This window comes from Cottoperca gobio, chromosome 11 (genome assembly GCF_900634415.1).
Source record: "Cottoperca gobio chromosome 11, fCotGob3.1, whole genome shotgun sequence".
Classification (NCBI taxonomy): domain Eukaryota; kingdom Metazoa; phylum Chordata; class Actinopteri; order Perciformes; family Bovichtidae; genus Cottoperca; species Cottoperca gobio.
The window spans coordinates 10,956,364-10,983,708 of record NC_041365.1 but is presented as its reverse complement, the minus strand read 5'-3'; the positions used below and the strand labels follow the sequence as shown (position 1 = coordinate 10,983,708).

The window sequence follows — 27,345 nt, the reverse complement described above, 5'->3', positions numbered from 1 at the left end:
ATGTTTTTTTGTTGTTGACATCAGCAGGCTTCTTTGCTTGTAAGAAATCCTCTACTTGCTCTTTAGCCTATTAGTTTTCTGCAATGATGTAATTCAGCATTAGTCTACACACAGGATTGACAAATAGCTGCAAAAGACCAGCAGTGTCAAAAACGGATTTATAGAACATGAACATTTTATTTGTAAGACGATTATTGATCATGCTATAGTCGCATGTTCTCATCAGTCTCTATATATAGTGGTAAATCATATGTATCTATGTATTTACTTAATTCACAGTTTCCCTCTAAACTCGTGATTAAAAAATTAACGGAAGTCAATCCAACAACCCTCATACCATGTCATCAAGTTTATTATGGTGTTACCGCCAACCAGCGCCTGCCCTGCCTCACTTCTTATACAGGGTGCAGTGTCCAAACCACAGGTTGACTCATAGCGACTAGGGCGTGACCGGGCTATAAAACTTCTGCTGCACTTTTTCACGACCTCTGAACATTCCCACCTCTCCTCTGCCGACCACCTTCGCAGCACTGCACGGTAAGAACGAACGGTCATTTTCCCCCCCATTAGTTATCTTCTTAATACCCCTGCAGGTACAACCGGTTGGGTGTGGGAGCAATGTATTGGATAAATTCATTTATCTGTCTTCTAAGTTTTCCTGAAGTCTGCTATTGTGTAGTATTTTGTATTTACATATTTTGAAAAGTTATGCCGTGTTGATTGTATAGATTAGTAGCCTGTGCTTGTTCTAGGTTTTTCTTAGTTTTGAACTCAAACTTTTCTAACTGTATTTAAGAATTATAGAAGATGTATATATTTGGTTAATACGGTAAGCACTCGTTTGATCACATTTAATCCACTGGATACTCCTTTTCTTATAATGTTAACACATTTGAGTCCATGTATATCCGTTAAGTACTCAAAGGGTGTGGTTGGACTGTGTGGGCATGTACACACATATACTCTGCTGCATAGTTTGCTGCATCACCACCATTTTGGCTATCTGCACTATTTTCCCCTCATTTAGTAAAACTTTTCCATTCCCTCTTGCACAAATAACATTCAACCCCTGTGTTCCCTCCCACTTCTCCCTTTTAACTGTTGCAACTCTTCAGTAACAGTTTGCAGAATGTGTTTTTTCATGTCAGTGGCCATTTCTAACAACCTAATTACAGACCTCTCACTTCTCATGAGTATTACTCATCAGTGGGATGGACTTTAGAGCAAAAAAATAAAGTTTTGCTGCCGCCATCATTGGCCTACATCATGTCCTCCTAAAATGCAATGAAACTATTATCTTTTGCAGAACAAAGTCTGACCTTTATTTCTCGCAAAACATGGAATCACAAGATCCTCTGATGGAGCTCAGTCTCACTGGAGGAGGTGGCTTGTTGTTGATATGTCAATCCAACATGTGTGTCATGTAAAGAAAGGCCACTGTTTACTTTGAGAGGATCAGCTCCCTGGCCTTTGTACTCCCACATGTCCATTCAAACTCTTAGATAAGGTAATCAGTAGAACATGTTCTTGTAAAAGAGACTTTTGTTAAGTGCGTCGTCAAGTATCAAAAAACAAAACAATCCATTTCTTTCATTAAACGTCTCTGATGTCTTGTTTCAAAATTGTCCAATGGAGCTGAACTCTGTGCTTGATCATATTCAACAATTTCTTCTCTATTTGAACTTTGTTTTTCAGTCTAAACGCACCGAAGCCACCATGCCGTCAGAACTGGAGAATGCCATGGAGTCACTCATCAAGGTGTTCCACCACTACGCCTCTAAGGAAGGCCGGAGCGGCACCCTCAGCCGCCGAGAGCTCAGAGAGTTGATGGAGAACGAGCTGTCTAACTTCCTCATTGTAAGAAGTGACCAACATGTAAAGCGCATAATGTGCGGAATTTAAACATGTTGATTATTATATCACTTGTCACATAATATGGTATAACCCAAAGTGTAGTTGTTGATGCCCCTCTCACTCCCCTTCTTTAACCCAGTCTCAGAAGGACCCTGCTGCTGTAGACAAAATCATGAAGGACCTGGACACCAACGGTGATGGCCAGGTGGACTTTGAGGAGTTTGTTTCTCTGGTTGTTGGACTTTCCATTGCCTGTGAGAAATGTTATCAGACGCACATGAAGATGCAGAAGAAGTAAACGACAACAGCGGAAGAGAGGAGAAGAAACGAGGAGAAAAAAGTATTTCAAGTTTTGTAAAGATAGTTTTGTTCATTAAATACACTAAATAACTTCAAAGCTGTTGTGTCTGGTGGTTATTAAATGTATACGTGTAAGTTACTGTATATTTAGACACATGGGTTTGCATTTCATCTATCATAAATCTTCTCTCATTTAAATATAAAAGCATCTTTGTCTCTTTGAGTTTTCAGAGTGTTTTTGGCCACAAAGCCCCGAATCATAAGTATTTCATTGCTTTGTGCTAATTTCACGTCCTGGTAAAGCTCATTCCAGAGATCACAGAGTACTGACTTAGTTGGAAACTTTACCAGTAAGTGTAGACAAACCTTTCTCCCTTATCCCGCTTATCACTGCTCTGAGGAATCTGCAGAATGTTCCGCTCATAAACACACCTCTCCGTGAAGCTGATGTGGCAACTCTATAAACTATGATGCATTCATGAACAGATGAACAAATATCCTGCTTGATCTACTTAAAAAATCAAGTGAACTGTTTGCATCATATTATTCATACATCATATATCAAGCAAGTTTGAATTAACTACTTATTTTTTTGTACATAGAAAATAAATGTGCAAGTAAAGAAAAGTTATGCATAAGTCATGCAAGACTAGTGTTGCAATGATGTTAAGACGTATTTATGAAAGTGTAGTTACTTGAGAAGATCATTTGAACCACACAGTTGAGAGGATAATTCATGAAATATGGGATCAGTACTGTTAAAGAAATACGACTTCAGTGGTGCAATGATGTTTTGTTCCTCATGGTTCCCAATCCCGCAGCTCCTCCCACTTAGCAATTATATTTAAACAGAGTAAATAAAACAATATAATTAGTGTGTTGTGTAAGGAAAGAATGCGCAATGTCTTGTGGTTTGCAACACATGCAGATTCATTCAAAACTATATTTATTCATGTGAAGTTACATAACTTACAAACAAAAACATTTGTTGTTAATATCACAAATTTACATCAGCTGACATGTTTTGGGGGGTTTTTTCCAGAGTAGGTTGTTTTGTCACTGAATAAAGTTTGTTGCCTTCCAGTCAAGTCTGAGCACTGTGCAGAGATGTGGAGGGCCTGAGTCACATGGCACAGCGGCTCAGTACACCACTGTTCCCACCAAATTCTTTTCATTGTGTTTCGTGTCTGCCGAAACTTCCACAACACAAGAGAGATGAACAGGATAACCCTCGCCTTCGGTCTCAATTCCTGAACTGAAAAGAGGCTTTTCTTTTTCCAAAATGAAGTCTCCCAGGCAGCACTTCTTCACAGGCTATGTGCTGGCACTACCAATCAAATTATTTAGTCATGAATTATTAGAAAGATATGACTTTTGTAATTTAGTGTTTGGCCCACGGTTAAGTACAGGGTGTGCCAACCCCTGTTAAGTAGGCAGAACTTTTACTGCCTGAGGAAGTTGTAGTAGTAGACCTGGTACTAACTTCATTTATATAGCACCTTTAAAAACAGATTACAATACAAGGCAACATAACAGCACAAAACATGTCAATCAAATAAATACTTTAATTAAAGTTAATAAAAGCAATAAAAAGAAAGGCCTGCCGGGGAATCCCAGATCAGGGTGAAAAAGGCTAAAAATGCGCTGCACACTCCTCCTCGGGCAGAGCCGGTGTTCATGGTTACAGAACAAACACCCAAGTTGCTAGGTTACCATGCTCTGAGTGTCTTCCACCCTCAGTTTACACAAGCACCACCACGCCCATGTGGCCCACAGCTGAGCTGGGATTTTCTACTTTGATGATCATCAAATGATCTTAAACAATGTAATCATTATCTGTGAAGAAGAATATCTCTAGATCTGTGAGGTCGATGAATGAACAGACCCAAGATTGTTCCCTCAGTCAGGATACTTATTAATACCTTTGCTATAAACTTTATCAGTTGCAATAACTCTGCATACTCTCACAGCTTTACGATTTCTAACTGGTACACAGTAAAGGTGTGTATTGGTTTGACTTTAGAGATTAGCAAACATTCACTAATGCATACCTTCCTTGGACACACACAGGCAGAACAGCCCCTCTCTGTGGACAAGTTCAGTTTGCTGAACAATAACATGTTCTGAACTCGCCAAACCCTTCCAACATCCGGTATGAAGCTGCTGCTGCCGTGGGAAATGACATCAAACTATTGTGATATCGCTGATGCTATAAAAAGTTGATGTACTTCATGTCTGTGTTTGCTTCCTGTCACTTAAATGTGAGCCAACACTTTGATTTCCTAGTTATATTCACAGAAAGCATGCAGCTACTCGGGACCTTTGTTCCCTGTCATCCCCCAGCCCCCATTTTATTTTGCAAAAGGTACATGGCTACACGTGAAGCACTCAAGGAAAATATACTTTCTCTCAAGTGTACATCTGCTTGACCACTAGAGGACATAAGAGAGTAACTGTAACCATAGTGTTGGCCATGAGTGTTTGATAAGTTGTTAAAGCTGTACTGCAAATAGTTTCATATGAATCACAGCTGGACATAATACAGAATGTGGTTTCCATGGATACCCCCTCCCTGTTTGGTAGCTCTGCGTGACTCGTGAGTAAGATGGGGAAGGAAGAACATTTGACTAAAGTTTTCCACACAGTGAAAAACGAATGAGTGCAATGAACAAATCTCAGATTGCATTATAAATTCAGTTGCAGAGCACATGAAAGTTGGCGACAGTGACTTAACTTCTAACCTATGATCTGTACTGGACTTTGATTGAAGATGTTAATTAGAGACCAAAACAATTGCATCCTTACCAAAGAGGAGATACAGGAAAAGACCTTTGATATCTCTAACGTGCATGCAACAGACCACACACACATTGAAACAAACAAACACTTAGTTGCCACTGTGCTAATTTTTGAGTCTCTGATTTCTGGTCTCTGCAGCATGACTCATGAGCGTCAGGGACATGACTGTGAGTCACAGCTTCCACCACAAAATTGCAAGGAAGAGAGAACCTACTGAGGACCATAACAATCAACCCTCAGTGAGTCACCGTGCCCAAATGTTTTCATTTTGGAATCATGCACAAACAATTAAATAGAATTAGTAAAAAGTCATTATATTAAGAAACAAAACAATAAATTAGTTCGTATGGAATACAATAAAGTCTTCTCTATTACATGCTTGGATAGAAGAAGAAACAAATCCTAATTGTACCTTAAAGACATAACTGTTCATTGCTTTGGTCTTAGATTTTAAAGATTTTCAAGAAGGGCATTGTAGCAAAAGTCTTGTCATTGGTCTCCATCTTTAGAAACGCTAGAAAAATGATCAAAATGTTTTTAGGTTTTGTTGCACAGAGCCACACACAGTATGCCAACCCTGTAAACAAAAAACAAAAAAGGGCGGAGTGGAATCATTATTTTAAATGCACAACGTCTTAAACTTCTCAAAACTGCTCCAGCGTTTGTCTCTTGACTCATCAAGAGACTTGATAGATTTGTTTTTTCAAGGGTCTGAGCTAAAGTGTATTACACAAACTGTTGATTTTCTTTTTTATTAAGAAAAAAGTGAGCTACAAATGGAGCAGCTGTATGTGACTGCATCATTACAAAGTCATTCAGCTCACGTAGTAATTGCTGTATTCATCGGCTTGCAAAACATCTTCAATGTGAAATGCAAATAAAACACAGTTTTAGATGTTTACCCGAATCTATTTCTTAAAAATGTTTCTAATATTGAATATTCTGTTAACAGATGTTAACATCTAGATAAAAAAACAAGTGAATTAACAGTAAACATAAAATCCGTAAACTCAACTATTTCAGTGCATCAAAAAGCTTTTTTTCAGACTGTTAGATGACTAAATGAACTTAAATGATAGTGTAGCTGTAACAATCAATCTTAAAGGTACAGCACATCCCACAACACGTCCTTATGTATGATGCGATCTTCAGGGTCAAATGCAATCTTGACATCATGACACGTTTTACATTTTGAAAATCCTTCCACGATTTTTAAAATGCAAAAATGTTGCATGTTAAGTCTTCTATACTTATCCAACTGTAGTACATTGTACACATGTAGTGTGAGATAGCTCTTAGCAGACTCTCTAACTTAGGAAATGAAGAAAAGTAACAAGACACGAGGGGAGAAGTAGGAGTGGTCAGAGAGATGAAAGGAACATTATTGAGGGAGGGATTTGGTGGTGTATAAAACATCCTTTGCAACTTTTTTCTCTATCACTACAGCTCCTGAAGACAGACTTTCACTCTCCATTCTCCTTAAATATCTGCAAATCAACTTTGGTGAGTAGAAAATCTAAACATTGTTGTTTGATTTCATTTACTGATTTAAAATAAATGCTTTTACAATAGGAAATTCCTTTTAAAGCAACATCTTTAATGTCTTTTCAGTGTGTGTTTAGTGCAAAATGCAACTGCAAAGTTACCAGGTTACCAGCTCTGAGTGTATTTTATGTTTTTGAGCAATCCATGACTTTTCTTCATTTCTGTTACACCGTTACATTTCTGCTAGTTATTTAACTAACTTCAGCCTGCCATGTCCTTTTTACTGCTGCATTGTGCATTCAGAAATGACCATCAAGCTTTAAATCTTGCTTTCAAATAAAACCAAATGAAACTTCGGAACAGTATTATGCTATTCGTTTTGTGCTCTACTTCTCCTCAATTCCCATCTGTTTGCAAACCCTCTGCTGCCACAGTTTACTCAGCTTACCAAACCCCAGAGAGGCAGCAGCAGCACGTGAGTCAGAACGTAACCAGAACTGGCTCTCTTGGGTTCACAGAGTCAGTGGAAAAACACATTTCAGACAAACAGTAACAATAAGAGAACAGACATCACACATCACTACTGGGACTGTAATCGATTCTCGACCTGTTTCTTTACCTAGTTCAGCCGAGTTACCTCGAAAAATTCAACTGTTGCCATAACAATGTGTCACTCGGTAGAGACGGATTAGAGACGCGTTAGAGACCTGTGGCAGGGGAAATAAAAGTGGCCAGGGTTTATTTTTATCCAGCTCCATGGAAAACGCAAAGAAAAACAATGGCAGAGACAGAAGCAGCCACTGCCTGCTGCTCAAGAACCTTTTAATTAATACAACTAATATGCATTCCTTTATGTATATGACCAATATTTTAATGACCAAAGCTCGGTCTTAAAATAAAACTATTAAATAACTGACTAGATCTGTTTAATTCCAGTTTTACCAAACAGAGCCATGGCTACTTATTCTAACACAATAATCATATTCATAGTAGTTACTCCAGTGCAATAATTTACTCTTATTTTGTATTCTTTACAAAGACAATAAAGGCTTTCTATGTCTATGAACTCAGATGCCTTTTCCCTTTCCTTCTTTGTACATGTTGTCCTTTGCTAATATTCCTCATTTTAAGCATCAAGAAACTTCAGTTAGTAATCTGAAGATATATAAGGAAAATACAAGGCCAATCTGACCTGAACCCATGAACAATATACCATGCAACCAACACAGGGACATGAGGAAAAAATCCATGTATCACTATTTAACTCTTTATTCTCTATGTCCTTTTAAAACAGCTATCATCATGTCTGATACCCAGCAAGCTATGGCTCTCCTCATCGGCTCCTTCAGTAAGTATGCTGGCAAGGAGGGGGACAAGCACACCCTGAGTAAGACAGAGTTGAAGGAGCTGCTTCAGAATGAACTTGGAGATCTGCTGGGGGTAAGTGACTTCTGACCTCTCTCTATCTCAGTCGTTCGCAACCAACAGGATGCATGGCTTGCTGTACATGTGTGCTGTGGTGCATTGTATGGAGTGGATGGTGAATGCTCTTGGTAGAATGTTCTGCATCATCACATCTTGTAGTAGCTTCCAGTTGTGCACATGCGCAGGGACAATTCTTCAACACTTTTTCTCACCTGCAGAAAGCCAATGACAAGGAAGCGGTGGACCGCATCTTCAAGGGCCTGGACACAAACCAGGACAACAGTGTGGACTTCAACGAGTTTACCAACATGGTCAGCTGCCTCACTGTGATGTGCCACGAATACTTCATCAAAAAATAGGGATCCAAGCGCCACCTTGGGGCCAGCATTGAGAGCTTCCTCCCTTTGAAAGAGATGACAGCTTGTTCTGAATAAGGAATACATATTTACTACTATTTACTAAATTGCTAGATCACAAAACATTATAATGTAACGCACAATGAAATAAACGTCTTTCTTTGAAACACTTGACTTGTGTGTTACTGCATGGCCGGGGAACAATATTTGTGACTATATTGGATAGTTGCACAGACATGTCTGCGTAGTCTAAGTAATCTTATGATACTGGTGAGACTTGAAGTGGGGAAGTTTTGTTGACACTAAGCTTTCATGTCTTAAAATCTTAGAGCTGGATTAACTTCAGGAAAAGGCACAACATAACTGCAGGTTATGACACGAAGGATGTCACAGATGTTTCTTATATTATAGATGTAGTTACCAAAGTACTCTATTTAAAGCCAGACTTACTTTTTAAAGAAGTAATAAACACAATATTCCTCTTACACATGGGGTGTACATTTCAATAGCAATAACACTCAATTCTATACATTTATTGGTCTGGTATGACCAGTAGCTTTTGGTAGGTAATGATGGCTAATGTTAGCAAACTTTAGATGTTAGATGTTGTTGTGTAAGCTAACTTTATGATTCTTTGAGGGTTTTAAGATTGTAAATGTACCTCAAAATGTGTTTTGTCATATACTCCAGTATATTTAAGTTATGGCTTTTCTATTTTTTTTTTGTTGCTAAATGAGGTTATCCATACAAAAAAGACAATAAATAATAAAAATAAATCAAATATGATGAGTAGCACCAGCGCAATGGCTCAATGAGAAGCAGTGAGAAGCTTTAACACTAATATACTTTTAACGCCATGCATTTTGGCGATAAGGAGTATGAGTCATGTGCTTCAAGGGGCTGACAACCTGTACATTTTCATTCCTAACAAATACTGCAGTGGGGGACTTCACTGATTACTTCTCCCTCTCGGTTTAAATTTAGAAATCAGCACCTCTGTTGCACATGATTAACCGTTCCTGTCAAGATGGAACACACAAGATAATATGAAACAAAGCACAATAATATCAGTGTTTGGCATCAGTCGGCAGCAAAGACAGCAAATCAGTGTGATGAGAGAGAGAGAGAGAGAGAGAGAGAGAGAGAGAGAGAGAGAGAGAGAGAGAGAGAGAGAGAGAGAGAGAGAGAGAGAGAGAGAGAGAGATTGGTAGGAAACCAATAACCATAGATGAGTATTAATAAATAAATGAATTAATGATTATTTAAATATTTCTAAATGTATTTCAATAACATATTTGAATACACATCTTTATAAAAAAATTAATGATGTTAAAATGTATGTAAATATATGTATATAAAAAAATCTGTATTTTCTATAATCTCTTACTTTGGCTTTTTGTTTGTAAAATTAAATTTGTGCATATTTTAAAAACAACAAGTTGCTTCTAGATAAATAAATAAAAAGGTATTCACAATATAATCCAATCTATAAATATGTTACTCATATTGTCACATTAAAAAGAATGAATGTAATGCTAAAGTGTTAGTAACTTTGTATTTAAAAGATGAGAGAGTAAACAGACCAGACTTTCAGTGACGCCTCCGGGAGGTCACGTTGTGAGGCCGTGTCTCGTGACGCTACCGAGGGGCGGGTTATCAACAACAGAGTCGGTCTGTGAAGCTAACGTTACCAAGAGACAGAGCTCGAGTGTTGTTTTGAATTTACGATAAGACACCGACTGGAAGGGGGGCTAGGGCCTGTGAATAAGATGGCGGATGTAGGAGACGATGAAACTCGGTCGGTTCTCCCTTCGGCATCCCGTAACGGTCCGGTCGTCGGTTCGTCTGCGGGCAGCGCGGGCCAGATCCCAGTTAGCATTATGGTAACGTCAGGTCCGCGGATGGTGAGGATCGTCAAGTCGGAGTCCGGCTACGGCTTCAACGTTCGCGGTCAAGTTAGCGAAGGAGGACAGCTTCGGAGCATCAACGGGGAACTGTACGCTCCTCTTCAGCATGTCAGTGCTGTTTTACCCGGAGGTGCGGCAGACCGAGCTGGGATAGCAAAGGGTGACAGGATCCTGGAGGTGTAAGTCAGCTTCTATCCGTTCAATACAGCCATGTAGTTGGCATGTAAAGCTAGCTACCCAGTTTGCCCGTGTTGATCCAATTTCAAGCATGTGTTAACATTAGCTATCTTCAAGGTATACGTCACCTATCTATTATGACAACAAAAGTAGACGTTTACCCAGTTAACTAGTTCTGTGTCCAGTCTACGGGTTTATGTACGTAACTAAACATTTGGTGATGTAGCTTTACCAAGCTAACGCCAGTGAGTTAAACAGCTAACCAGCTTACATAAGTTGGACTACTGGCTTTGCATGTTGATTAGCTTAAGCTAGCGAGCCAGGTTGCTAACTTCTTGTTTAGCTCGCTCTTTGCGCAGTGAAATGCTTCAGCGCAGTTGTAAAGACATCAATTAAATGACTGCCTTATTGACATTGTATTGTCATATGTATAATAGTAGATATGTTTATTTCGACCCTGTCCAAAGGCAGTGGATGGCAGTGTTGTCACTCAAATTCAACATCATATGGTGTGAGTGTGTGTCCAACTGTCCCTGCGTTGTTTACATGGTTTTAAGTGCTCTCTTGTGTTTTTGCCCTTTATCCCTCTCAGTGTACTTGGTTGGCGATTTTTGTTTTGTCAGACAGGCCTAATTAAGTTGTCAGTCTTTCCCTAGAGACGACTTTCATGAAAATAACTTGTTAAGAGTCTCTTCTAGCCTTTAACTGAACATATGATACTTTTAATAAGAGAAAGAATGTCCCCCCAAGAGCCTCCTTCAGCTCATTTTTGCACACAGGTTTCTAAGAATGTAAGTCTCCATGAGTAAACCAAACTATCAACAATTCTCAAACCATGGTTGTAAACGTAACCCTAATAAAAAAAAAATGGTGGAAAAGGAATTATATATGTTAATGATAAACACTTATGTGACATTTCTACAGTTATATACGTTTCTTAGAAGTCAATGTGTATGTGTGGCCCTGCATAAGCTTCAACGTTAGGATTTGAGCAGTGAGAACATGTTCATGTTGACTTCGCCATAGGTTAAACTTAGAAAAAGGAAGAGGAGAAACCGCAAACAAGGAACACTGCTCTACTTCTACTTGCTGAGACATCAATAAGGTTTCACCTAACCTGTGTTTTTGCAAAACTGCAAAAATCTCCCTGGTCATATGACTGGGCCAGTATTCATCATGTGACTTATTAACCAGCTTTACCATTTTTGCAAAAATTCAAAAGAATCGTGTCAGCATTGTACTTTTATTGTTTTATGAACAAGGGGGGAACAAAACAAACAATGCTGCTTCACTGGTGATAACCAGCTAACTTGTGGACATTCTTGACTCTACGGAGGCTACTGCCTGAAAATAGTTTGTGTAGAACATTGTATTTTTTAGAGTCACCTTTTTAGAAAGAAATTTCATGAAAAAATGAACTGGCTCTGCAGTTGTATATGTACAGGAAAAACTAAAGTAATGTGGTCTTATAAGGCTTAACCTTAGTGATAAGAAGATGATCGGATCAGAGTAATGTTGAGAACAAAACGTCTCCTTTTTATTTTCATCTCTTTGGGCACATCCTAACCAGGAGGAATGCCCTTATGTCCATTAACCAGATTTGTATCTTCCATTCTTGACTTTATTTTCCACTACCCTCTTTCTATCCATTTGACTTATTCCATGATACTATACAGATTTACATTTCTAAGCAATAATGGAGACATGGCATATATAGTGGACATACCTATACCTGCTCCCTCCTCTCCTGTGTCTGTCCCGCTGTTTCTCATAGGAAGATTAGCAGAGACACCTGATGCGGGTGCCATCTGGCCTCGGCAAAGCCAAGACGGGAGGTGTCTCACAGCACCAAAGGAAAGGAAGACATTAGAGCTGACCTGGTTACTCAGCACTCCTAACATTGGGTTTATCAATGGAGGTCAAAATGTGCCGCTCACATTACCACACATCATAATAGGGAAATGAACAGATGCATATTTGCAGCATTGGTAGAATATTATATGATTATTCTGTGCAGATCTGAGATGAGTGTAGCATTATTATTATATTTAAGTGGTGGATTGGTTATTGTCTGTGACATGACCAATCCACATTAACTACAGTTTCTTTATCTGAGACGAGTCATTATAAAATTCAGTGTTTACGCTATTAGTTGCATTCATTCAGTCCGACTCAGTCTTTAGTGCCACAGCTTTGCACAGCACAGTTTTGGCCAAAATCTTCTTTTACAATTTCAGGTCATTTCATACCGAATAACGATATATCACGATACAGCATGTTTTCAATAAATAGTCTTTTTTTCTATACTCTTGTGTGAATGAATTACCTGACAAATGAAGAGTTTTTATTATAGAGAACAGGGCAGCTGATAGTCGATATATAATGCTGATATATTGTTGTTGTTTTTTATTGCATCTGATAAAATACAACTATTTAATAATAATAAGAGACACAAAATTGCTGAACTTAAATGAACATTAATTTAACACTGTTATTGTCTGCATTGTCTCTGTTTGCTTAAATGAATCTGCACTGTGTGCAGTGCACTTATTTAAAATAAAATAAAAAGCGTCGAATAAATAAATGTCCACAGGTAATCAAAAAACTAATTAAAAACAAGTTTTAGTGAACTTAACAGCATTTTATTAGCAGATAGCAGCATCTCCTTTGAGAGACAACGGACATTTGTAAACTTGCATGAAAATAAATATCACTGGTGTTGGCCCAGTAATGACCTATAATAAGTAAATAATCAGCCTTGCGAGCGCAGTCATCGGACTTTGTATTGGGAGAGAAAAAGTTTAATCGCACCAGAGATGCAATTTGAAATATTTTAAAAGGCAGTTTCAGTGTTTAGCGTACACATATTTCACACCATAGCAACAAAGTAAAGATCCAGCCCCACGCTGGTCAGTGCTGAATGCTTGATCTGTTGTGCTGTCATGTTACATAAATGGATCATGTGAAAACAGTGGGAAAGGTTGGTTCACTGACTTTCTTTCCATCTCTCCATCCCTTCTTCCTCCACCTTTCTCTTGCTCTCACTTTCCCTCCAGTAATGGGGTGAGTGTGGAAGGTGCCACCCATAAACAGGTGGTGGACCTGATCCGCGCAGGAGAGAAGGAGCTGGTTCTGGCTGTGTTGTCTGTTCCAGCTCAGGAGGGTGATGGATTGGAAGGAGGAGAGGACATCCAACCCAACTATGACTACAGTGACAAGCAGGCAGTGCCCATTTCTGTTCCCACATACAAACATGTTGAGCAGCACGCCGAGAGGTTTGTGGTGAGTACCGATTGACGCATTACTTTACCCTTTTCTTTCTTGCCCCATTAAAAAGCATTTTTCTCCTATAACGTTATTAAGAAAAGTTGTAGTTCTTGATTGTAAACATCCGTTCCTTCTACTCTTAATGCATTACGGTCTGTCTGTTCTGTCTCAATGACCATAGGTGTACAATGTGTACATGTCAGGTAGACAGCTGTGCGCAAAGCGCTACCGGGAGTTTGCCATCTTGCACCAGAACCTAAAGAGGGAGTTTTCCAACTTCAACTTCCCCAAGATTCCTGGTAAATGGCCCTTCTCCCTGTCTGAACAGCAGCTGGATGCTCGCCGTAGAGGCCTGGAGGAATATCTCGAGCGAGGTAGGCTGATATAGAAAGGTCACTTGTGTATAAGCCCAGTTGTTTGTTGATTTTCAACATCGGCAAGGACAAAAAGGTTTTTCTGTTATTAATCCATATGTTCAAGAAAAATTACATTCTTTTTTTTAAAGAAGGAATAATTGAATGTGTAAATGCAGAAATCATGTATTTAAGATAAAAAAAATTGGCAAAGCGCTGGCAGTAATGAATTTTCCACTGTACAAATCTGAACTCTACTACAAACAGTGACATTTAGCTATCCTTTGTTTACTTTGACCTTCCTCCCTTTCTCTCCATCTGCCTCTGTATTTGTAGTTTGCTCTGTGCGGGTGATTGGGGAGAGTGACATCATGCAGGAGTTTCTCTCTGAATCAGATGAGGTATGCGTCTCGTATATTGTTGCTCTAATATGGACTGTACTATTTGTGTATGTAGCTATTTCTATGAGAATGTTATTTTCTGAGTTTTTGTTTCTCTTTCAAAACATTCTCAGATGTAAAACTTTTGTCTTGGTGAATCTGCACAGCACCACAGTTCCTTGATAATTATACAGTGCTTTCCAAAATTAAGTCATTTTAGCTTTTCTAATAGATTTTATGGTTAGGGATGTATGCATCTCATTTTCTAAATCTTTCCGAGTCTATTCAAGAAGATTTCTTTTGAGGAATTTAAAATTTACGATGAAATTATGAATATATTCAACGTCCTTTAGTCTTTTAATCAAAAGTTGGCTATTTGCCATAGACCGTCATCAGTTATGGCAGTTGAGTTTAATAGCTTGAAAGTAGCTGGCCATCATGTCTGCCAGCATGGAGTTCAAACGGGAGAGCCAAAACAATTAACAGTTAATTGCATTGGCTTTCTAGTGTTTTGAGGAATGACGGCATCGGAGACGAATGCAACTAGAATGGCACTCGCAGAGCACAGATCTCCGCCAAGGCCAACGGTGCGTTCACATGCTCCTCGGTTGGTCCCTTTTTTCCGAGTTAAAAAGTTGTTTTTTCGACTTTGGGGTATTCATGAGCTTTAAGTCGTAATTTGGAAACAACATGGACACTGAGCAATAAAATACAAGTGTTTTAAACAACGTGTTGATATCTGTTGCCGACTTCAAGGGGCGTTCACACAAGTTTCCCCAGTCTGGAACTTATTTTTCAGATTATTCCGAGGCCTCATGAATGCAGCACAAATTCCTCTGGACACACAATGATAACGAAAGTGAAGCATCATTTGTGTATCTGCCCCGTAATTTGCATCCTCTCCAAAATGTGATGGAATCTTTCTTGGCCCATGCTTCACCCTTTCACCACATTCTTATCATAAACAGGCCAGTAGCTTTTCCGTATTCCTGTTGACAGACAAACCGAGCCGTAAACATAGTTTATTTGGCCGAGGTAATGGTACTGAAGTAATCCAGCACTTAAAGAGAAACAAATAGGAGGATCCAGAAGTACATACCAGTAATGTAGAACAAACACATGCATTCAAACTCATACAACCAGGTGCACATCCTTGAGTTAATGCAACTCTACAACTGTTCTCATTATGTGTTGCTTCGCCTTGCAGAACTACAATGGAGTGACGGATGTAGAGCTGCGGATAGCCCTGCCAGACAAGACCACCATCTCTGTCCGAGTCCGTAAGAACAGCACCACAGACCAGGTGTACCAGGTAGGAAGATGCTGTACACTGATATTGTACAGATTATTGTACCATCGTTTGGACATCTGGATTGGGTTTAGCTTTCAGTTCTTAGCTAGAATTATGACACTGAGGATTGCAAAGTCAAATCATGTCTACTTGTAAATACCAGACATTTTTACTGAATTAAATAAATAACGCAGAACACTATAGGACTGAACTTTCATACATGCAATAGAAATTCTCAAACAATGTTTTTCGTTACATAACTGACTCTGTGTTGCTCTTCCTGTAGGCATTAGTGATGAAGGTTGGAATGGACAGTATTATGGCGAGCTACTTCGCCCTTTTTGAAGTCATCAACCACACCTTTGGTAAGAACTGCATGTGTGTTTGATGTACATGAGTGTTTCACTGGGACATTCACAGAGCACTTTCACGTGTTCTCATGTGTTTAATTTAAAAGTCCTCTCGTGGGTGACTTCATCTCATGACCACCAGTTTTCTAAATAAAGACCTGTATCATCCCACTGAGTTGAAGTTCATTAGGCCTAGGAGGGGTATGTGCATTTTTGGACAGCAAGGGCAGGTGATTTTGTACAGGCTAGAATAAACTTTTTGATAATGACTAAACAGACACCCCTCCCCCCCCACCCCTCTTCTTCTTTCTATTATTTGTTGCAGTGCGGAAGCTGGCACCTAATGAGTTTCCCCACAAGCTTTATGTGCAGAATTACACGTCGGCAGTGCCGGGGACTTGCTTGGCGCTCCGCAAATGGTTATTCAGCTTCCAGGAGGAGGAGTTGCTAAGAGACAACACGCTGGCACTGCACTACTGCTTTCACCAGGTAATAACAATAATTGAATCCCACTTGCCATGGACTCAGCACAAAAATGTTTCTTCTGTTTGTTTGTTTTCCTTCAAGAGTTTATATACTCTGAGTTGAAACTGTTGTTGGAGGTTTAAGTGTTTTACTGTATTATTCTATTCTTTTATTCTTAACTGCCTATACTGGTCTCAGAAAAGTCATCCTAAAAGAAATTTCAAGCTACCACCAAACAGGAAGTCCTACAAATGACATCCTGAGTGTTAAAGGGATAGTCTAGGCTTTCAAATTCAGCAAACTAAAGAACCATGATAATCTCGAAGCCAGCAAAATGTTTCCACATTTTATGGAGTGTGAACTAGGAAAAATAATCCTCTAATGCACTAAAAATAACCATAGCAGCATACAGGCTGTCCGCTGACCAATAAAGGTCACTCCCTGAAGCACGTCACTGCGATGTCTCCTAGTAAAGTCAGCAAAACTATGATTTCAAACTCACTCCGCTCTGTAAAGTCGAAGGGAGCTGCAGATTCCGATGATAATTCTCTGTAGGCTCATCACTACGAGTGACCCCCTCCACAATGTAATTTGATATGTTGTTATCATAGAATAAAATGTCCAGAGGAGGTTTTTGCTGTCATTAGTTGAACCTGGTTACTTGAGGCAGAATATCTTCTTGCTGAATGTTTTTAATGGATCATCATTCAAATAATAAATGGTGTTGTATCTCTTCCTACCACCCCACCCCCTGTCTGTCTAGGCATTGGAAGATGTGAAAAAGGGATTCATAAAAACAGAGGACAAATCCTACCAGCTGCAGAAACTGGCAGAGCAGCGCAAGATGGCCACGGTCAGTCCTACAGACCACGCTTTGTTCGGGGAGGGGATTGGGATGACTACACTTTTTGCCTGCTGACCAGAGCCATCACCAAAATGTTACCAAATAGCAATGGAAAGAAAAGTCAGAAATCCTTTCACACTGCAGAATACAGCCCTCTGTGGTGTAAACAGACATCAAGCCGTTGTGCTAATATTGACAATATTAGCTCAACGGTTAATATTGTGCGAGTGTGAGGGATTCTGTGTGTAACATTTAATCTACATTGACAGTTATGTCATCATCCAGCACAACATTTCCAAATGTTTGGTATTTGGCAATGTTCTTGTTTGCAGAAACATGACACATTTCAATGTGTCATGTTCCTGCAAACAAGAACATTTACTTCGTCCGGTTCAGGGACTAAAAAGAAGAAGTGGAGAAACCAAAATATTTGGTTACGTACATCTTTACTTGAATCTCGTTCAAAGTCTGTATTTGTGTGAAAGAATCACGGGACTGTGAATGTGGCGATATCGCAATGTAGTGAAATAAAAGTAAAGATTTTACTGACAGCTGCTACTGATTTAAACTAAATATTATTGCATTCATTTTTACATTACAAACTGAATAGTTATACTTATAAGTTAAGTTTATCACTGCGTAACAATTTTCTCTTTTTGTAAATTCAAACTGCACGCGCTCCGACCATAGAATGTGTCCACTCGCTGCTCCACCGGTCCGACTGCATTAACAAGAGAAATCACTTCATGAAACTAATTTGTCATAAACTGAAAAACAACTACGCCATCGTTGGTACATTATGTTACGCTCATGTTCTGTCGTTCCTTCTATCTAACAAAGGTTAGGAACTCTGGTCACAGCCCACACTGCTTGTTAACTGGGGTTTTAAGAGTAATTGGACCAAAGAAAGAGATGTAAACCTAATCTTATTTAGATTGCCGTAAGCCGGTTACTTACAGTATTAGTGACTGCTGTGTGTGCTCTTTAATACTCTGTTAGTACCTGAGTCTGTTGCGGACATGCGAGGGCTACAATGAGGTGGCGTTCCCCAACTGCTCCTGTGACTCCAGGAGGAAGGGACATGTCATCACAGCGATCAGCATCCATCACTTCAAGCTGCACGCTTGTACCGAGGACGGCACGCTGGAGGTGAGTGTTTGTCTTCGCTAAGTTTAAAAAATACAGTATTCAACGCATCACTTTTTAAGGCAACATAGATTTTTCAATTGAGTGAAATTATGGATTGTCTTACATTATTGTATAAAACAATTTGGGCTTTAACGTGTAAAAAACGATCATTCCTGTATCTTCTTAAAGGGGACATTATGAAAAACTCACCTTTTCAATGATAGTGCAGACATTTGGGTTTCTGGAGTAACTACCAACTAGTAAGTAACTGTGGGTTGGTAGTTAATGCAACTCTGTAAGGTTTGTGTGGTCATAAAACATGAGATTTAATAAGCCATTCAGATTTGATCCTCTTCCTATGTCACATGCAGGCTCATTAGAATATACCACCACCCATCTGAGTATCTCCACCAATGGCTTTAGAGCTACCTTTGCAAAGGTGCACCATATATTTCAAGCAAGCCAATCAGAGAGCTGTTACGCCCCACCCTTAGGCAGCCCTATGATGCTAACAAAACTCCACCACTGACCAAAATCAACCACAGAAGATACTTTTTAAAATGATCAAATCTATAGGAGTTATTACCATGAAGACATACAAACACAATATAAAATCCTAGGCTGAGAGGCAGCAATACCAGCAGTCCCCATGCCAGAGGCCTCGCTGCCTGCTGCTGCAGCTTGAAGCACTTTCTTCCCACGTCAGGTGCACCTCGTTGTGCATCATGAAGAGCAATGCAGCACACCTGGGCAGATCTCCTGGAGAGGGGAAAAGGACAAAAGCACAGGAAACATGTACAACCTTAACAAGCACAATGGGGTTTTTCTGGAGGGGGTCTTAAAGAGACAGGTGCTGAAAAGGAGCGTTTCAGACAGAGCGTGAATAAAGGTATAATCAGACGGACAGTATGAGAATTTATTTTTTCTTTTAGTCGTTTTCTTTTTCTTTCTGAACATTAACACATGTAAACATCCATCCATCCATCGTCTACCGCTTATCCAGGGTCGGGTCGCGGGGGCAGCAGCTCCAGTAAGGAACCCCAAACTTCCCTTTTCCGGGCCACATCCGCCAGCTCCGACTGGGGGATCCCGAGGCGTTCCCAGGCCAGTGAGGAGATATAATCTCTCCACCGAGTCCTGGGTCTTCCCCGGGGTCTCCTCCCAGCTGGACGTGCCTGGAACACCTCCCTAGGGAGGCGCCCAGGTGGCATCCTTACTAGATGCCCGAACCACCTCAACTGTCTCCTTCCAACGCAAAGGAGCAGCGGCTCTACTCCGGGTCTCTCACGGATGGCTGAGCTTCTCACCCTATCTCTAAGGGAGATGCCAGCCACCCGTCTGAGAAAACCCATTTTGGCCGCTTGTACCCGTGATCTCGTTCTTTCGGTCATGACCCAGCCTTCATGACCATAGGTGAGGGTAGGAACGAAGATCGACCGGAAGATCGAGAGCTTTGCCTTCTGGCTCAGCTCTCTTTTCGTCACAACGGTGCGGTAAAGCGAATGTAATACCGCCCCCGCTGCTCCAATTCTCCGACCAATCTCTCGCTCCATCGTTCCCTCACTCGCGAACAAGACCCCAAGGTACTTGAACTCCTTCACTTGGGGTAAGGGCTCATTCCCTACCCGGAGTAGGCAATCCACCGGTTTCCTGCTGAGAGCAATGAACCGATCCAGTGACTGCTGAAGGTCACAGACCGATGATGCCATAAGGACCACATCATCTGCAGCGATGAGATCCTCAGGCCACCGAACTGCAACCCCTCTCCTCCACGACTACGCCTCGATATCCTGTCCTTGAAAATCACGAACAGGATTGGTGATAAAGCGCAGCCCTGGCGGAGGCCAACATTCACTGGGAACGAGTCCGACTTACTGCCGAGTATCCGGACACAACTCTCGCTTTGGGCGTACAGGGATTGGATGGCCCTCAGAAGTGACCCCCTCACCCCATACTCCCGCAGCACACGGTGTAGCTCACCAGGTAGATCAGGCCACTCGTATGCAAAGGCTGAGGACCGGGGTTTGGAATCCAAACCGTGGCCCTTTGCTGCATGTCATCCCCTCTCTCTCCCCCCCTTTTTATAAACTCCTGCTGTACTATCCATAAAGGCGCAAAAAGCCCAAAAATATTCTTTAAAAAATGCATCTCTCCACAGTGAATAGAGAATCAAAAAACTGAGAAAATTCTTGATGAATTGAAGCAAATCAGGTTTAGCACTAGCAAAACTGTATCAAAACATCCGTTTACAAACTCTCGCACATACAACTGCATAAATGCCACTTGAATTATACCGCACGACTCTCTCGCCCTCAGAACCAGGTGATAGCTTTTGAGTGGGCAGAGATGCAGCGCTGGGACACTGACGAGGAGGGGATGGCTTTCTGCTTTGAATACGCCAGAGGAGAGAAGAAACCTCGCTGGGTCAAGATCTTCACACCATACGTGAGTGTGCACTGTCACTGCTGTTTGACATGTTTTGAAGGTTTTATTTGAATTTGCTGTTTAAGAGGTAATGGTGTGATTTTAAAAAGAACAAGTCAATTGCACTAACATTTCATTAGGTATATATGATTCAATAGTCAACACACATTCCTTCATGTAATAATAGCAGCAGTAAAAAGCTAAAACACACCCCTGACTTCGCAGGTTGATTGTGCTGTATTGGAAGGCTAACTGGCCGTTCTGTTTGCTTATTTCTCCCAGTTTAACTACATGCACGAGTGCTTTGAGAGGGTCTTTTGTGAGCTGAAGTGGAGGAAACAGGTAAGGGCCACTCCTTTCCTCTGTGGGAAGCACGTGACTGCATGCCAAGTTTGAAAATCTAAACTTAGATTTTTTTTTTTTTTTTTTTTCTTCTAGAAATACAATAAGACTCCTGAGATGATTTCCTCAGGCTTTTGTTTAAAAAATTATTAATTTCTTGTGTATTGATTTCTTTGCTCTCAGGTTGAGGAAGAGGCATCTGACAAAGACAACAAAAATTGCAGTAACAATGGTAAGCAGCAAGTCTTTCTTGTCCTAAATACAAAGCAATTACTTTAGTGAAAACATTTGAGCACCAACACTAAGGTTAAGAGGCTAGATATTATATAGGGCAAATATTCAGATGTTGTACTGAATAGTGCTTTAAATTCCTGACTAAAAACTGCAAGGGCAGGGAGAGGATTTCATGTTTGCTACCTTTTATTTGTTCTGTGTATTTAAATCAAAAATATATGTGAACGTTTTACTAGTTTATAAGTAACTATAGTTCAGTGACATTGAATTACACCCGGCCTTAAAAAGGTGCCCTCAGATACGCCTGTGTTTTTTATTATCTCACTTGTGAAGCTCGTTTTTTTTTATTATTATAAGGAACTGAACAAAGTCACGAGGTAAAGGCTGCACTTTATAGACAGTTCACCGGAGCTTCACAATGTACTTAAATACGGAGAGAGTGGATTCTTCTCCACTGCTATCAGTTTACTGTGAGAAGACGTGCACTGATGTATGTGTGGCATACAGTGAAGAAAGTGTTCAGAGTAGACTCTGTAACTCGCTATCAGACACGCACATTAAAGGGAGTTATGAAACTAATTGTCCCATGTGAGATATCACAAGACCAGTAATACACGTGTGTGGACAGGCAACTGCAAGGCACGAGGATGAGTGAGCAACCTTTTGGAGTTACAGGAACAGAGACAGATAATAAACAGCTGAGGACTGAGAAGGTTGAGGACATCCAGATATAAGACGAGGAGCTTCAGCATGCCACAAAGACACGTGTGGAATCATAATCACTTGTTTCCAGCACAGTTGAAATTCAGGGAATTTTCCTAGTGACAAAGTTGCTGAGACACTGACCAATGTGTGTTATGTTGTGGCTGCATTTTCTTAAGTCACATGGCATGCGCCCGTCATTCAGACTTGTTCCCTGAACCGTCTCTCTGTGTTCTAGAGTATCTGCCTCCTCTGGAAACACAGCAGAAGGGATGGTGCCACCTTGGGGGGGAGATTGCAACTTCCTAAAATCATTTGTCATCACTCGAACTAGAACTGGTCCACTTGCATCATCACAGCCACCCCAGAGAGCGCCCATCGACAAACACAGAACTGAGTGACAGACTGAGGCGATCCATGCCCCGAAAAACAATCTGGAAGTGACCGATTTTTTTTTGGGCAAATGGAAAAGCCACACTTAACCGACCCCAGGGATACACACAGCAAGAAGAGCAATGAAGGAAAATAAACAAAAGCCAACTTTCATGTAATTTACTAGATCTCCATAGCGTGTGTTGTTTTCCTCCATGCATCCGCCCTGTGATGTGTGGCAGGTCACTAGCAAATTCTCGCCACTGGTTGAGATGTAACGCATGCATACTGGTCTGGGTCACTGCAGCGCTGCGGCACCATTTGCGCAAAGGGAGCACCTCAATGAATCACCACTTGACGAGGGAGCCTACATGGGATAGGATTGTCCAACACGATCGACTCGGCCCAGAGCCTTCAGCGTGGCCCTCGTCTTCTGAACGGAGCCGGCAGGATGGAGATGAAAATAAGAATAGATACAGAAAAATGGGGCTTTCACTTCTTTAACAGTTAGTGATAAAGAAAGAAAGCAAAATCATGCTTTACACCGACGATGGACATTAACACTAAATGATGTTTTCTATCTGTAAGGTCAGAAGTATTCTGTCTTTGTCACCAAACATAGGCGACAGAAATGTAACTAACTGAAAAAAGGATGTTGGGGGGGGGGATGGTTCATAATTATGTATATGTTTAACAATCCTAGTTCTGATAAAATATAGATTAATATAAGAGCTATTATAATTGTTTTCTTGTTCTAACGTGAGGAAACACTAACTGAATTGCATAGAAACTGCTCTAACTCATTTTAATTTTCACCTTTTGTTCTGGCCTAACTCACGCTACATCTGTTGGCATTCTGCCATTAAGGTCAGTATGTGTATTTATCACCCTCGCAAGTGTTTTATTGTGGTGAGGAGGACGAGGCGTTCCCATTCTCAGCTCAGTGCTGGGATCTCTTGAAGAAAAAAAAAAAAATGTTGATGGTCCAAACATGTTTTTGAAATGGCACTCGATCTGACCGACAGATTGAATTTAAAGACGGGACAGGACAGTTTTGTCTGTCGAGCTGCAGTTTTGTGAACAGGCAGCAGAGAGCAGCAGAGTGTAAGACACATTTCGTTTTAGGCTTTGAGCAGAACTAAAAATCTTCTCGGAGCTCCTTAAAGAGTGATCCCTCGGGCTCTGTAACTCACCCAAAAGTATCACTCCTCTGCAGTTTATCCATTAACCACGTCGGGAGGCCAGATGGTGTGTGTGTGTGTGTGTGTGTGTGTGTCGTACAGAGAGTAGGTAGATGCATAAAGTTGTGTGACTGCAACCACAAACATTAGCATACATAGCAATGCATAGCAGATGTCTGCCTTGTACTGCACCTACATTGGTACAGTATTAGTTGTGTGTATATGCACATGACATAAGATTATATGACAGTTTTACAATTTACACAGAGTCTTTTGTGTTCTAGAGCATTTCCAGTTTTTTTTCCCCCACAACATGACATGTTTTTATTTTCTTCTCTTTGTAGATGTTCAGTTAAAATAAACCTTTTTTTGTTTCACTTGAAGTGTGTAGATAGCAGGTTTACATGCTGACAAAAGACAATGTGAGTAAATGTATTAATTTCACCTGAATGCAATAGATTTTTGTTTATTGTCCTAATGGTTAGAGGTTTATCCTGGCTGATTCATTACTGACTCATTCATGAGATTCACTCGCGAGTGATGTTGGTTTATTTTCTATTCACAGCGACGTTTAGAGCACAAATTCAAGTTCCACTTGGGATAAAACAATTTTTTTTTTACAGTTGAGCTTAGCTTTCGGTTCAATAAAAATGTTTAATTCATGCCGAGGTTTAGTCATAATTTCAGTCAAATACCTTGGAGTGTGTGTGTGTGTGTGTGTGTGTGTGTGTGTGTCCTCTATGTTTATCATTGACATTGCTGATAAGCTTTTAGGCTCTGATTGGATGTGTCTGATGAGCTGTTGGTGTGAGAGCCAGCAAATGAAGATGGTGTTTTGTATTTGTATGACAGCAGAGACGCCAGAGAGATGGAGACAAATGGGAGGTGTCTCCTATTGTTTAGCGAATGCTTGCTTTTTCTGCATAGAACACACACACATCTCTCCCGTCTCCCTGCTACTCTGTGTTTATGGTTTGACAAAATTGTGTAACAAATGGAAAAATATATTTTGTTATTTGTCATTCAGCTGTTGCCTCTGAGGACAGGCCTCAGTTATACAACAGCTTAAGCTATATATATATATATATATATATATCTATATCTATATCTATATATATCTATATATATATATCTATATCTATATATATCTATATATATCTATATATATCTATATATATATATATATATATATATATATATATATATATATATATATATATATATATATATATATATATCTCTCTGAATTGTGAAAGAAATTGCAATGGATGGTCATTTTGACAGACAGAGTAATAGCCAATTTAGAGATGGATGACATAAGTATTGGAGCTGTTCAACCATGATGATGATTATTTTTTTCTTTATAAGATGTGGAGGGAGAGGCAGATAGAGGTGTGTGTGTGTGTTGGCTTTTCTATCCTCTGCTCGTACTAGTGTCCAGGTTGGTCTCCCGTCATCACGGGATGTGGTTGCCGTGGCAGCACCACGTTGGCTCAACACGCTCAGTGCAGCCTCTGTTCCTTTTATTCCTGTCAGCCAACTGACTCACTCCCAATAATGTATTCAAAGCAGTGTTTTTTGTGTTTGATGTTTGTTCTCTGTCCCCGTGGCTCATGCTGCTGTGAATAGGCTTTTAGAAAGCTGCCGGTTTATATATTTTTTGTGTCTCGGTTTGTATGTCTGCGCCAGGTGCCATCTTCCGCTCAGTCACAGGCAGGTGTGCGTACTGTTGTCGTCGGTTTCTGCCATCAGTGAGATAAATGTCATTGTAACAGTGTTTAGGTGAAAGCAGAGAGATGACAGGAATGTTAAGAAGCACGTCTTTGTATGGTCGGCCCGTGTTTGTTCGTCAGTGTGCGCTGTGCTGTGGGCCACCTGTGTTTGTGTTTGAGATGCTGGACAGCCTTGGCTTGTAAGTGAATTATTCTTTACAGAAAGAGGATTGAATTCCACACAGGAGATAAGAGATGAAAGAATGTTGAGTGGTACAGCAAACATGGTGACAGTAGAATTTAAAAATGTCCATGTGTGGACTGAACAAGAGGCTCAGAAAGTTTGTGTTCATCACAAGCGGCACTGAAATGCTCGTCTGAATGATGATGTTGCTGTAGTAACGCTGATTTCCTTCACATCATTCAGTGGCAGATATAGTGTAAGATCTTTTGTTAGTTCGAATTCTACGGCATTTCAGGCTCAGTCCAGTGGTCGAACTGGCATTTACGAGGCCGCTCAGTCAGTCTCTTTCCTTTGACACTGTTGGTTCAGTCGCTACGTTTGTCTCATCATGACTGCTTTTGTGTAGATTTGATCTTCGTCGACCTCTGAAACACACATCCGGCTCGAAGGGCATTAGCAGCGAGCGTTTCCATTTCGGCTGCTGGGTCCTACCTATGGCTAACATGAGGAGTGGGTGTAAGTGCAGTTTTAAAAAGTGTTAGCCTTTGTGTAATTAATTTATGTCCATTGCTTTGAAACACTGGGCTTTTTCATGGCAAGTAGGCAGTGACATTAATTAAAAACCTAAACCTTGTTTGTCTGTCTTCAGCATAACCTGTAAATAGTTGTTTTAAAAAGAAAAAGAGAATATCTCTTGGACAAAATGCACTCTTGTTTCTCCAACGCAAAACTTTTATTTATTTAAACAGAAATTCTAGAAATTGGGGAAATGATAGTGTACGACGCTGGAGCCACCGTTGATCATTAACTTTGTGCGTGGGGAACGGCTGAATGGCTAACGACACATGAAAGCTGTTTAGAGGGGAAGTAGCATCTAAAAACATCAACACCTGATGCAGAACTAGGCTACAAAATGAGTTTTATATATAAAAAAAAAATACACATGAAGGTTTACTAACCAATATAAGAAAAAGGAAAAAAGGTTTGAAATGTTGTGTAGAGTAATAAATTGTAACAATATTTTAAATAAAGTTATATATTGGGAAAAAAAAAAAAAGCTGTGTGTCTGAACTTATTTACTCTCTCCAGGACATCAAATGAACCATGGACTCATTTTCTTTGATCTTGGCAGTAATCTGAATTAACTTCCAGGAGTCTTTTTTACCAGCTGTTAAATGATAAAGCACTCGGGTTGTGGTTATGTATAGATTCTTTTGCTTTTCAGTGGGACCAAGCCAATGTCAAGACTGTATTCCAATAAAGACATAAAGCAACAGCAGTGCTCATCTGGGACCAATTACTTCTTGAAGGACAGACGAGTGCACCTAATAAGCTTTTAATGTCTTTAAATTTGAGTTGGTCAAAAATGTAACAGCCATGCTGAACAAATTGCTTTTGATGAGTGTCTCTGTTGTGAGCCGCCAGGCGAGGTGATGGTCCCATTCATGCACTTCATTCAGTCTCGAGGTTTATTTTAGCCGCCTTGCGTTTGGGAAGAAGTCATTTATGCATGTGTGGTAGGCATTTATGCAAATGTATTTCGTATTGAATCGCTGGTGGTAAATGTTAAGTTCAAAGCTAAATTATTTGTCACAGAGTTAGGGGGCTGAAGAGATTTTAATTTTTGGGTTTTGTTTTCCTTAACGCTTGTCACGGCAGTGTACAGCCTGCTGCAAGAGATGTGACAAGGAGCAGATGTGACAGTTTGCTGGCAGGAAAAATGTCCCTTATCCCCATTGCTGAAGCTTAAAGAGGTTTAAAATGAATTGATGAGTACAATGTCACTACTTTTTTTTTTTGTTAAGCATATGAC

The 27,345-nt window shown here is 40.2% G+C and overlaps 3 protein-coding genes across 4 annotated transcripts; all 3 read left to right on the top strand.

The window, feature by feature from the left end:
• Positions 1-380: 380 nt before the first annotated feature.
• s100a10a (S100 calcium binding protein A10a) lies at positions 381-2,251 on the top strand. Its single transcript, XM_029443105.1, has 3 exons — positions 381-537; positions 1,696-1,857; positions 1,994-2,251. The coding sequence occupies exons 2-3, from the start codon at positions 1,717-1,719 to the stop codon at positions 2,150-2,152; spliced, it is 300 nt and encodes a 99-aa protein (XP_029298965.1). The 5' UTR covers positions 381-537; positions 1,696-1,716; the 3' UTR covers positions 2,153-2,251.
• A 4,053-nt stretch (positions 2,252-6,304) lies between these two features.
• On the top strand, positions 6,305-8,388 carry LOC115015297 (ictacalcin-like). Its single transcript, XM_029442454.1, has 3 exons — positions 6,305-6,456; positions 7,733-7,878; positions 8,082-8,388. The coding sequence occupies exons 2-3, from the start codon at positions 7,741-7,743 to the stop codon at positions 8,220-8,222; spliced, it is 279 nt and encodes a 92-aa protein (XP_029298314.1). The 5' UTR covers positions 6,305-6,456; positions 7,733-7,740; the 3' UTR covers positions 8,223-8,388.
• Positions 8,389-9,829: 1,441 nt separating this feature from the next.
• Positions 9,830-26,522, top strand: snx27a (sorting nexin 27a). Of its 2 annotated transcripts, XR_003832995.1 has the most exons (14): positions 9,832-10,305; positions 13,360-13,585; positions 13,752-13,944; positions 14,260-14,324; positions 15,511-15,615; positions 15,881-15,959; positions 16,270-16,433; positions 17,173-17,262; positions 18,253-18,402; positions 20,698-20,826; positions 21,088-21,147; positions 21,331-21,379; positions 22,322-24,369; positions 25,029-26,522. XR_003832995.1 is itself a non-coding variant. In XM_029442832.1 (13 exons), exons 1-13 carry the CDS (start codon positions 9,989-9,991, stop codon positions 22,030-22,032), a joined length of 1,650 nt encoding a protein of 549 aa, XP_029298692.1. In that variant the 5' UTR covers positions 9,830-9,988; the 3' UTR covers positions 22,033-22,283. The 2 variants fall into 2 exon arrangements, 1 of the variants encoding a protein (XP_029298692.1); XM_029442832.1 differs by lacking the exons at positions 22,322-24,369; positions 25,029-26,522 and adding an exon at positions 22,010-22,283 and having other exon boundaries at positions 9,830-10,305.
• The last annotated feature ends 823 nt before the right edge of the window (positions 26,523-27,345 follow it).